The following is a 13,865-nucleotide window of genomic DNA, read 5'->3' on the forward strand; positions in this document are numbered from 1 at the left end:
ACTTCTTGGGCTTTGAATATAGCTCACTAGTAGAGCACTTGTTTAGTGTGCTTGAGAATCCCTGGGTTAGATTCCTGATGCTGCAAAACAAATTTCAGTTCTGGAAACTGGGAAGTCCCAAGATCAAGGTGGTGTCTTAGTGAGGGTCCATTCCCTCAGATGGCACCACACATGGCTGAAAGGGCTAAGGCAGCTCCCGTGGGCTTCTTTTATAAAGGCACTAATCCCACTCAGGTCTTCATCCTAATGAGTTAATCACCCACAAATGTCCCACCTCTTAACATCACATTGGGGATTAGGATTTCAATATGAATTTTGGGAGGACACATTCAGCAACAGTACCTCCCTTCCAGTAGGAAAAGAAATGAGCAAAAATGTATAAAACAATCTCATGCATAGAAAAACCTCACAAACAAATAGCCAAAGTTGGGTCTTTAAAAATACTAATAAATTGATTATCTGGAAAGGAAAAAAAGACATATAATAAAAGAAAAAGGAAACTACAAACCCTACAAAGATTCTCATTCATGAACAAATGAAAATCCTAAACAAAATACTGGTCAAATCCAGAAACAAAAACATCAAGACCAAGTCGAATGTATCATTGATTTAACATTCAAAAACAGTGCCATTGTATGCCTGTAATCTCAGCGATTTGGAGGATGACAAGTTCAAAGCCAGCCTCAGCAATTTAGCAAGGCCCTAAGCAGCTTTGTGAGACCCTGTATTTAAAAAAAAAAAAAAAAAAAAAAAAAAAGCAGTTATACATGGTGAAGAAAAATCAATTATCCCAAAGACTTATATAAAGTCCCAGTAATCTCTTGAAGATGTTCTTGGGAACATACAGTGGTGGGATCTTATAAGAAAGGGTTTCCCTATCTACAAAAATGCTATAGTAAAAACAATTAACAGAAACGTTGAAAGCTTTTCCTGTGAGATCTGAGTGAAACTAAGATGCCCACTTCTCTCACTCAACCTTATAATGGACTGGAGGTCTTAGACAATATTGCAAGAACAAAAGATTCTAAAAGAAAGAAATCATTCATAGATGATTTTGAGTTGTATACACAAAAAAAGTTTGAAGATTGCAAGGTCAATGTAGGCAATGTAGAGATGTCAGTCATATCAAGTATGAAGCTTTAAAAATATACTCCTTAAAAGTATCAAATCTAATTGATGTAAGACAAAACTATAAATGATTGTGAACTAAAATGGAGATATGTTTGCAGGCAAAAGATTTTTAAAAATTCATCTTTTTTTGGATTATAACCAGTTTAATATGAAAACGTACATCCTGGGTGTGGTGGCACACACTTGTAATCCCAGCTACTTGCAAGGCTGTGGTAGGAGAATCATGACTTAAGAGGCCAGATTGGGCAACAAAGCCTTGTAAATTCCAGCAAGCTGTGACTGGGGTGCTGTTCTTAGTTGTTTGATACTGGGCCCTGGGGTGATTAAGGCAGGTAGTTAATGGCCCTGAATTTGACAGCCCAATAATTAGGATTCGGTTGGTGGAATGGGCTCTGGATTCGATGACCAGCACTGAGGGGAAGGAAGAATTGTTTATCTCTGAGAATTTGCTAGTCCTGGGTGGGAAAATCTTACTGAGTAAGGCCCCGAACACAGAAAATAAAAGACAATTAATACAAACAACTTCATGATCTTAGGGAAAGATTTCTTAAGAAAGCATCGATCATCAAAGAAAAGATGGACAAACTGAATAACACTAAAGAACTTCAAGATTAAAGACAGAAAATTAAAAATATAGTTGGGCATGGTGGCACATGCCTGGAATCCCAGCAACTCAGGAGGATGAGGCAGGAGCATCGGAAGTTTGAGGCCAGCCTCAGCAATTTAGCAAGACCCTGTCTCAAAATAAGGGATGTAGCTCCGTGGTAAAGTGCCCTGAGATTAATCTCCAATACAAAAGAAAAGAAAAAAGTCACAAAGTAGAAGAAAATATTTCTAACCCATCAAACTGACAAATATATATCTTGAATATGTAAACAACTAAACATCAATAAGTTAAAGACATGAAACATAAAAGGGCAACAGACCTGAATAGTCATAACCTAAAATTGCACACCAAAAATATAGAAAAATTATGTTCTCAAGATGAAATATATGGCACTAAAAATGAGTTACATGCAACAATATGGATGAATCAAATTATAGAAAGTTCAAAATATACAAAAGGTGTCATGTAAAAAACTAACTACAATTTGAGGAAACTAATAAAGAATTAAGAGGGTAAAAAAATGACTTCTAAGGTGCTGGCAATGTTTTGTTTTTTAACGTTGGTAGTTATGAAGGTATTTCCTTTGTGATAACTCTCAGATGTACACTTCAAAATAAATTTTAAAAAACACTCTGATTTGCAGAAAAGTTGCAAGAAATGTTTCCATATAACTCATACCACAATTCCCATATTATTAGCGTTTTATATCACTAGAGTATTTTTACCACAATCAACAAACCAATATCGGTACACAATTAACTAAAGTCCATATTTTATTAAGATTTATTTATTTTCACTTAATGAACTTTTTCAATTTCAGCACCCTATTTTGGATACCCCTTTCCATTTAGGAGTCATGACCCCTTGGCTCTGATAGTTTCTCAGACTCTCACTGTTTATAATCACTTTGACAGTTTTAAGGCACACCTCATCTTGAACATTCATGGCCCCAGCTCTAGACTGAACCATTTCTCCAAGGACCTCTTGTTCTTTTTTGTAGAGAAACCAAGATCTGGATGCTAGAAGTGCTCACTGCTGTAGGGGTCTCATTGCTATGAGGACCTTTCAGTGTACTGTTAATACTTTGATTAAAACAACAAAAACTACCAAAACACCAAAACTATCAACAGCAAATTATGACATGCATTTAGAGTACAAGTGGATATAAAAAGACATACCTAAGTGATCAGGTGTGTATTTAATTAATTTGAAGTAATATGTATACTCATACTGGAAGAATTATAGAGAAACAGCTTTTTAGGGTAATATCTATTTTATATTATCCAATTTTTTCTTTTTTTTTCCTCAAAGAGTATCTACTATTCTTAATAAAAAATAAATCAGAGCATTCAATTGAATAAGAGAACAAATGTAATGTTAAGAATTAACTGATTCATCACAAAAGCAATGAGCAAATGAAATAATGTTAATAAAAAATTTTAAATAAAATCTCTTAAAAGAATTTTAAAAAATAGCAGTGCAGAAAATAACATTGTTTTCACAATTGCACACATTTTAACACTTTCACATTCTTTGTGGAGTCCAGGCTTTAAAATTTGGAACCATGTTAACTTATAGGCAAATAAAGATTGCAGATGAACAGATTCTACAGAGTTACACAAACTGGAAAACTATTTCTTCAGATTCTTATGGTTAGATAGTAGTTCAATGATTTTAAAGAATCAAAATAATCTGAATAATTTTTGCTTTTCAGTTACATATTCAAGAATAATACTGGAAAAATGTGTGCACATTTAAGTGTACAGTATTTTCATAATGTCATGTCTCTGGTACACCAGCTCACATATATTTAGTAACCATGGTTCTGTTACCACATATTTTGGACTTTTGCCGGATATCTCAGAATGAAGACAAGTGAAGCAAAAAATGTTTAAAACATGAAGCCAAAATAATCATCTAATCCAAGTAGGCATTCATTTTGTTAATTACTCCAGTCACCAAGAACCAGGTCCCTTAAGTGGTAGTACCAGCATTTTCTTTCTTTTGGTACCAGGGATTGAACCCAGGGGCATTAACCATTGAGCCATATCCCCAACCCTTTCTATTTATTTTTTTTTTATTTTGAGGCAAGGTTTCATTAAGTCGCTTAGGGCCTCACTAAATTGCTGAGTTTGGCCTCCAACTTGATTCTCCTGGCTCAGCCACCTGAGTTGCTGAGATAATAGGCATACACCACCAGGCCCCGCAGTATCTGCATTTTCATTCGACAAAAATTACAATAGTGCAGTTACTATGTATAATTTTGATTCAATGTGATGAAAGATATCCATTTGATTTTCAAGATTAAAACATTAAGCTATGGAATTATGTTCTGCATAAAGGAGTACAGGATATCTTACTCATTCCTTACTGTCTTTTCTTACTAAAAACTAAAAATATTCAGCTGAGTTGTTACAGATAAATGCTTGTGAAGTGAGAACTCTGAGAAGAACTCAGAAATTCTACCTTATTTAAAAACTGGGTATAGAAATTGCTTGCCTGAATTTAGATTTGCCTCCTTCCTTCTGATGGAGTATGAGATAATCCTGGACTAAAAATGCACTACTCTGAAAGATAACTGTTTAAAAGACATCTGTAGAAAACCACCTTATGTGGTCAATGTTCTTATGGAGGCCAGTTATTTCCCAGTTATAAAGTTTCATAATTAAGGACTCACAGTGCTATAAGTATGTTACCCAAAGATATTTCCTTTCTTTAAATCCCCAGATAATTTTCACCAAATTTATCCCTGGATTTCCAGCACATAACAAGGAACAAAACTATGAGAAAGAAAGAGAGAAAGAGAGAGAGAGAGAGAGAGAGAGAGAGAGAGAGAGAGAGAGAGAGAGAGAGAGAGAGAGAGAGAGAGAGAGAGTGTGTGTGTGTGTGTGTGTGTCTTGGCATTTCTTATTTCAATAGTAGTTTATATTGTATGATAAGGAGTTATGTGAGCTTATCCATGTGTAACTGCTTTTATAGTTGGCCTTAGCTGTTAAAATTGTACACAAGGAAATTTGGAGTGTTGCAGTACTTAGTTGCAAATAACTTTCCATCTGGTGTTGGGTCAGAAAATGCTATTTCATTGGTGCTGAGAAAACAGCCAAACATGAAGCAATTCCTAAAAAAGAAGAAAAGATAATTTAACAATGGAATCAACTTAATATTCTGATTAAACACTATTATAATTTAAGTAAATACTCTTGAGCAAATCAACCTTACTTTTTTTTTTTTTTTTTGCGGTGCTGGGGATCCAACCCAGGGCCTCATGCTTGCAAGGCAAGCACTGTACCGACTGAGCCATCTCCCCAGCCCTCAACCTTACTTTTTGCTGAGAAAATGCCTTAGATTTTAGAGACAGTATTTCACAGATGAGAAAATAGGTCCAAAAAAAAAAAATTCTGAGAAGCAAAGGGAACCACATAACAGCTGACTCTAGGCTGTCCCTAGAAATAAACGACCAATGTGAGATGTTAGTGCTAATTAGAAGCCACATTTAATTAACATAAAAAAATAAAATTTTAACAGTAACTATTTTTCTCAACTAAAACATATAATTGAGAGCTTTGAGAAGGCAAAAACAAATATGCATATTGAGTATAATTCTCTTTGATCCTGCTCAACTAAGATTAAAAGTAAAAATGATTAAAAGAGTTCAACCACACTGAGGAATGTTCTACAAAATAACTGGCTTATACTCTTCAAATTTTTCAATATCCTAAAAGACAAAGGAGGGCTGAGAAATGTGCAGATAAGACAGATGATGATGAAAGAGATATAATCAAATGCAATGTGATCCTATACAAGGCAAAGTATATGCTGCTGTGAAGGTCATTTAAAACAACCAATTGAACTGAAATATGGACTATCAACTAGATAAAAGCATAATATCAACATTACATCTCCTAGCCAGGTGCAGTGATGAAACCTGTAATTCCAGCTGCTTGGCAGGCTGAGGCAGGAGAATGGCAAGGTACTTACCAAGACCTTGTCTCAAAATAAAAAGAGCTGAGAAAGTAGCTCAGTGGTAGAATGCTTGCCAAGCACGCGTGAGGCTCTGGGTTTGATTCCCAGCTCCAAACCAAAACAACCAAAGATACATTTGGATAAACAAATGTGGTAAAATGCTAACTTGATGAATCTGGACAATTACATAGGATGGGGGCCAGGCATGGTGGTACATGCCTCTACCAGCAACTCAGGAGGCTGAGGCCAGGGGATTCCAAGTTCCAGACCAGCCTTAGCAATTTAGGGAGACCTTGTCTCAAAACTAAAAAATTAAAAAACTAAAAAGGGTTGGGGGCATAGCTCAGTGGTTAAGTGCTTCTGGGTTCAATCTCTAGTACCAAAATGAAAAAAAGGTATATAAGGATTCTTTTTACTATTCTTGATAGTTTTATTTCAGAATAAAAAAATTGGATAAAAATAAAGAACTGGGGTAGATCCAAGATGGCGGGCTAGAGGGAGGCTGCGTTCCTTGTCACTCCGTAACTCGGGTTTCAAGCAAAGGATATTTGTTTCTCGGTGAGGCAGTTTTTGCTGCTTATCGATCCCCTGCTGTTTACCCCATTTGTCTACTGTGATCACCTGTAGTCTGCCAGCATATCAATGCCTTTTTTGAGTGCAGATTGCTCACTGTCAGGCACCTATCATCTGCCATTTGCCTGCCTCTTGCCTGTCCATTGCCTGCCTTACACCTATCCATCGCCCAACGCATGAGGTTCATCTCCCGATCCTCCGACAACAGTCAGCAAACTGATCGCCGACTGCCAGTGGAGCACCAGCTGCCTACTGTTGCCTGGAAGTTCACTGTCACAGTACCTGCAGGTCTGATTACAAGTGGCTGCCGCCATTTTGAGACAACAGCCAGGCCCCATAGGACCCTGGCCAGACTGACTGAGCCCCGTCTCCAGGATCCCTCAGCCCGAAGAATCACTCCCTGCCTCTGGGGCCCTCACATCGACTGACTGCTCCCTACCGCCAGGACCCCCAGACCAACTGACTGAGCCCTGTCACGGGGACCCCAGACCAACTGATTGCACCCCGGCCTCCAGGATCCCGCAACCACAACCAAACACACCAGACATCCAGGACCCCTGCCTGACCAACCGCACCCTGCCTCCAGGACCTCCAGCTGACCACGTCCACACCCTGAGCTGCAGCTCCCCATTTGTCAACATATTTGGAGCCAGAGTGGCCATCTTGGATAATTCTGGAAGCTGTAGCTCCGATCTTTAGGTGGGGCAAATCCCATCCTGAGACGCTGGCTCATTATCAGAAATAAATATTTACTATCCTGAGACTTGAAGCTCATCATCAGAAAAGGTTTTGGAAACCTATAGGGCCACTATAAGCCTATAGGGGGAAATCTGCAATACCCCAGATCTGCACTGCTAGAGGGGAAGATACATGAACAACATGAAAAAACAAGGGAAGAAAATTACCCAAACAAATTCTATATTAGTAGAATCTATATTAATAGAATCCAATGACAGTATGTGAGAAGGAATGTCAGAAAAGGACTTCAGATTATACATGATTAAGATGATTCGTGAAGCAAAGGATGAGATAAGAGAGCAAATGTAGGCAATGAATGATAATTCCAATAAGCTGAAAGAGCACCTGCAGGAAGCAAAAAATCATTTCAACAAAGAAAGAGAGATTCTCAAAAAAAAAAAAAAAAAAAAAAACCAAACGGAAATCCTTGAAATGAAGGAAACAATAAACCAAATAAAAAACTCAATAGAAAGCATCACCAAAAGACTAGACCACTTGGAAGACAGAACCTCAGACAATGAAGACAAAATATTTAGTCTTGAAAATAAAGTCGCCCAAACAGAGAGGATGGTAAGAAATCATGAACAGAATCTCCAAGAACTATGGGACATCATGAAAAGACCAAATTTAAGAATTATTGAGATTGAGGAAGGCACAGAGATACAAACCAAAGGAATGAACAACCTATTTAATGAAATAATATCAGAAAATTTCCCAAACCTGAAGAATGAAATGGAAAATCAAATACAAGAGGCTTACAGAACACCAAATGCACAGAATCACAACAGATCCACATCAAGGCACATTATAATGAAAATGCCTAACATTCAAAATAAAAAGGATTTTGAGGGTCGTGAGAGAAAAGCATCAGATTACATATAGGGGGAGACCAATACAAATCGCGGCAGACTTCTCAACCCAGACTCTAAAAGCTAGAAGGGCCTGGAACAACATATTTCAAGCTCTGAAAGAACATGGTTGCCAACCAAGAATACTATACTCAGCAAAACTAACCTTCAGATTTGAAGATGAAATAAAATCCTTCCATGATAAACAAAAGTTAAAAGAATTTACAAATAGAAAGCCTGCACTACAGAATGTTCTCAACAAAATATTCCATGAGGAGGAAATGAAAAGCAACAATGGAGGTCAGCAAAGGGAGGAACTACCTTAGAGAAAACCCACTCAAAGGAGAAACCAAGCCAACTTAAAAACCAAAACTAAGCCAAATGACTGGGAATATAAATTATTTCTCAATAATAACCCTGAACATTAATGGCCTAAACTCATCAATCAAAAGACATAGACTGGCAGAATGGATTAAAAAGAAAGACCCAACAATATGCTGCCTGCAAGAGACTCATCTCATAGAAAAAGACATCCACAGACTAAAGGTGAAAGGATGGGGAAAAAACCTACCACGCACATGGACCCAGTAAAAAAGCGGGGGTTTCCATCCTTATATCAGATAAAGTGGACTTCGAGCCAAAGTTAGTCAGAAGGGATAAAGAAGGACATTTCATACTACTTAAGGGAACCATAAATCAGGAAGACATAACGATAGTAAATATTTATGCCCCAAACAATGGTGCATCCCTGTACATCAAACAAATCCTTCTCAATTTCAGGAATCAAATAGACCACAATAATTCTGGGTGACTTTAATGCACTGCTGTCACTACTAGACAGATCATCCAAACAAAAACCAACCAAAGAAACCATAGAACTCAATAACACAATCAATAACCTAGACTTAATAGATATATATAGAATATTCCGTCCATCAACGAGCGGATTTACTTTCTTCTCAGCAGCACATGGAACCTTCTCGAAAATAGACCACACATTATGCCACAAAGCAGCCCTTAGGAAATGCAAAAAAATAGAGATACTGCTTTGTGTTCTATCACATCATAATGGACTGAGAGTAGATATCAATGACGAAATAAAAAACAGAAATTACATGTGGAGACTAAATAATATGCTATTGAATGAAACATGGATAACAGAAAACATCAGGGAGGAGATTAAAAAATTCTTAGAGGTCAATAAGAATGATGATACAACATATCAAAATCTCCGGGACACTATGAAAGCGGTACTAAGAGGAAAATTCATTGCATGGAGCGCATTCCAGAAAAGAATGAAAAGTCAACAACTAAATGACCTAACATTACAGCTCAAAGCCCTAGGAAAAGAAGAACAGAATAACAGCAAAAGTAGTAGAAGACAGGAAATAATTAAAATCAGAGCTGAAATCAATGAAACTGAAACAAAAGAAACAATTCAAAAAATTGACAAAAGTTGGTTCTTTGAAAAAGTAAACAAAATAGACAAACCCTTAGCCACACAAAGAGAAGGAAAGAGAAAACTCAAATTACTAAAATTCATGATGAAAAAGAAAATATAATGCAGACACCACTGAGATACAGAACATAATGAGAAGCTACTTCGAAAATGTGTATTCCAACAAAATAGAAACTACTGAAGACATTGATTAAATTTCTAGAGACATATGCTCCTCCCAAACTGAACCAGGATGACAAATACAATTTAAACATATCAATATCAAGCAATGAAATAGAAGAAGCCATTAAAAACCTACCATCCAAGAAAAGCCCAGGACCAGATGGACTCTCAGCCGAGTTCTACAAGACCTTCAAAGAAGAACTCACTCCAATACTTCTCAAAGTATTCCAGGAAATGGAAAAGGAGGGTACCTACCGAACTCATTCTATGAAGCTAATATCACCCTCATACCCAAAGCAGGAAAAGATACATCAAGGAAAGAAAATTTTAGACCAATATCCTTGATGAATATAGATGCTGAGATCCTTAACAAAATATTGGCAAACCGTATCCAAAAACATATTAATAAAATTGTGCACCAGGATCAAGTGGGGTTCATCCCTGCAATGCAAGGATGGTTTAACATCCATAAATCAATAAACTTAATCCATCATATCAATAGACTTAAGGATAAGAATCACATGGTTATTTCAACTGACGCAGAAAAAGCATTCGACAAAATACAACACCCCTTCATGCTCAAAGCACTAGAAAAAAGAGGGATAGTAGGAACATACCTGAACATTGTAAAGGTTATTTATGCTAAGCCCATGGCCAACATCATTCTTAATGGAGAAAAACTCAAACCATTCCATTTAAAAATGGGAACAAGACAGGGATGTTCTCTTTCACCACTTCTATTCAACACTGTCCTTGAAACTCTAGCCAGAGCAATTAGGCAGACCAAAGAAATTAAAGGGATACGAATAGGAAAAGAGGAACTTAAGCTGTCACTACTTGCGGATGACATGATTCTATATTTAGAGGATCCAAAAACCTCCTCCAGAAAACTTCTAGACCTCATCAATGAATTCAGCAAAATAGCAGGCAATAAAATCAACACGCATAAATCTACAGCATTTTTATATGCAAGCGATGAAACAGATGAAAGGGAAATGAGGAAAACAACTCCATTTGCAATAGCCTCAAAAAAATATAAAATACTTGGGAATCAATCTAACCAAAGAGGTAAAATATCTCTACAATGAAAACTACAAAATATTGAAGAAAGAAACTGAGGAGGACCTTAGAAGATGGAAAGATCTCCCATGTTCTTGGATAGGCAGAATTAATATTGTCAAAATGGCCATACTACCAAAAGTGCTATACAGATTCAATGCAATTCCAACTAAAATCCCAATGACGTACCTTACAGAAATAGAGCAAGCAATCATGAAATTCATCTGGAAGAATAAGAAACCCAGAATAGCTAAAGCAATCCTTAGCAGGAAGAATGAAATAGGGGGTATCGCAATACCAGAACTTCAACTATACTACAAAGCAATAGGAGCAAAAATGGCATGGTATTGGTACCAAAATAGACAGGTAGATCAATGGTACAGAATAGAGGACACAGACACAAACCCAAATAAATACAATTTTCTCATACTAGACAAAGGGGCCAAAAATATGCAATGGAGAAAAGTTAGCCTCTTCAACAAATGGTGCTGGGAAACTGGAAATCCACATGCAACAGAAGGAACCTAAAACCCTATCTCTCACCCTGCAGAAAAATCAACTCACAATGGATCAAGGACCTTGAAATCAGACCAGAGACCCTGCATCTTATAGAAGAAAAAGTAGGTCCAAATCTTCAACTTGTTGGCTTAGGACAGACTTCCTTTTAACAGGACTCCCATAGCACAAGAAATAAAAGCAAGAATCAATAACTGGGATAGATTCAAACTAAATAGCTTTCTCTCAGCAAAGGAAACTATCAGCAATGCGAAGAGAGAGCCTACAGAGTGGGAGAATATCTTTGCCACTCATACTTCAGATAGAGCACTAATTTCCAGAATATATAAAGAACTCAAAAAACTCTACACCAAGAATACAAATAACCCAATCAATAAATGGGCTAAGGATATGAACAGACGCTTCACAGAAGAAGATCTACAAGCAATCAACAAACATGAAAAAATGTTCAACATCTCTAGTAAGAAGAGAAATGCAAATCAAAACCACCCTAAGATTCCATCTCACCCCGATTAGAATGGCGATTATCAAGAATACAAGCAACAATAGGTGTTGGAGAGGATGTGGGGAAAGGGTACACTCATACATTGCTGGTGCGGCTGCAAATTAGTGCAGCCACTCTGGAAAGCAGTGTGGAGATTCCTTAGAAAACTTGGAATGGAACCACCATTTGACCCAGCTATCCCACTCCTCGGCCTATACCCAAAGGACTTAAAATCAGCATACTACAGGTATACAGCCACATCAATGTTCACAGCTGCTCAATTCACAATAGGCAGATTGTGGAACCAACCTAGATGTCCTTCAATTGATGAATGGATGAAGAAACTGTGATATTATATATATATATATATATATATACACAAAATGTGTGTGTATATATATATAATATATACACACACACACAATGGAATATTACTCAGCTATAAAGAATAATAAAATTATGGCATTTGCAGGCAAATAGAGGAAATTGGAGAATATCATGCTAAGTGAGATAAGCCAATCTCAAAAAACTAAAGGACAAATGATCTGCTGATAAGCAGATGATGACACATAATGGGGGGTGGGAGGGGGGCAAGAATGGAGGAAGGAGGGACTGTATAGAGGGAAAAGAGGGGTGGGAGGGGTGGGGGGGAGGAAAAAATAACAGAATGAATCAAACATCATTACCCTATGTAAATGTATGATTATGCAAATGGTATGCTGTTACTCCATGTACAAACAGAAACGACATGTATCCCATTTGTTTACAATAAAAATAAATGTAAAAAAATAAAGAATTGGATTCAATTAGAATATGTAGCATTTAGTATAATGGAACACAAAATTTATCGCTAATCTTCCATGAGGACTCACACATATGTCAACTGTATGGAAGAGAGAATTCAATCTAAGGCTTCTCATATACAAAACTACCAGTTATGTTACTTATACCAATTCGGATGTGTCAGAAAAGGCATTCTGTCAAATGAATGTTTCTATCTCCACTGAGGGCACTTTACTTTTATTCATTATTGCTTACAGATAATATTGCCTTGTTACTGAGAGTATGATCTGCAGATCAGCAACATTCAGCATCACCCAAGGGCTTACTAAGAATGCAGAATCTCAGGCCCCACTCCATGCCTACTGAATCACAGTCTGCATTTTAACATTCCCAGGTGATTCATATGGATGTTTAAAAAACATTAGCCTACTGTGTGGTGGAAGCAGGTTTGATTTTGGCATTCCTCATATCCAATTTATCTATCATTTAATATAAAATATAGGTTGAATATCCCTTATCTGAATTGCTTGGGACCAGAAGTATTTCAGATTTCATATTCTTTTGAATTCTGGAATATTTGTATAGACTCTACTTGTTGAGCATTCCTAATCTAAAAATCTAAAATCAAATGCTCTAAAATCTAAAACTTTTCAGATATTACTGTTTACTATAAAAAGTTTCAGATTTTGGAGTATTTCAGATTTTAGATTAGGTTTGCTTAACCTATATAGGAAAATAGTTGGTTCACAACTATCAAAATTATTACAGTCAGCAAATTTTCTAATTGATCCCTTTGTAAATATGTGTGATTGACTAGGATTATAGCCCATGACTGAATCCCCATAGTAGTTTGCTGTTCATTCTTTAGAAGTGGCATAGTACTTGGATCAGGCACAGTAGCACACATCTGTAATTTGAGCAATTTGTGATACTAAGGCAGGAGGATTGCAAGTTTGAGAGAAGCCTCAGCAACTCTGTGAGGCCCTAAGCAACTTAGTGAGATCCTGTCTCAAAATAAAAAGGACTAGGGAAGTAGCTTGATGGTAAAGTGGCCCTGGGTTCAATCCCTGGTACCAAAAATAAAAAAAAAAATAAAACCTAAATTCAAAAAGTGGCATAGAACTCAAAAGATTTGAAAAGAACTATTCAAAGTGTGGTTATTGGTGTTTAATCTGCTATCTATTCATGAGTTATATACAGAAGAAAATGTTATGAAATTCATCTTTCTAATCCAGATCAGATATATTAACAATAAACCTAACAACATGTATCCCATTTGTTTACAATTAAAAAAAAATAAATAAACCTAGTCCGTCTTGTTAAAACTTTAAAAATCAATATGTAGGGTTAAAGTGGTTACATAATTCAAAATGGAGAATCACTAATTTTTTGTTGAGTTATAATTCATGTATCACTCTCACTCTTTAAAATCATACAACTCTGTTTTACTCACCAAAATTGTTCACAACCATTACGTAATTCCAGAACATTTTGATCACCCTGTATCCATTTGTATACATTCTCAATTTCCTCTTCCTCACT

At 36.6% G+C, this 13,865-nt stretch overlaps 1 protein-coding gene across 1 annotated transcript in view; it reads right to left on the bottom strand.

The window, feature by feature from the left end:
- Positions 1-4,587: 4,587 nt before the first annotated feature.
- Positions 4,588-13,865, bottom strand: part of ESCO2 (establishment of sister chromatid cohesion N-acetyltransferase 2) — a 31,359-nt gene continuing 22,081 nt past the window's right edge. Inside the window, exon 11 of the mRNA XM_079140589.1 lies at positions 4,588-4,856. Coding sequence (XP_078996715.1) covers positions 4,724-4,856 — 133 coding nt within the window. The 3' untranslated portion in view covers positions 4,588-4,723. The remainder of the gene's footprint in view (positions 4,857-13,865) is intronic.

This window comes from Sciurus vulgaris (genome assembly GCF_902686455.1).
Source record: "Sciurus vulgaris genome assembly, chromosome: 5".
In the NCBI taxonomy this organism is placed as follows: domain Eukaryota; kingdom Metazoa; phylum Chordata; class Mammalia; order Rodentia; family Sciuridae; genus Sciurus; species Sciurus vulgaris.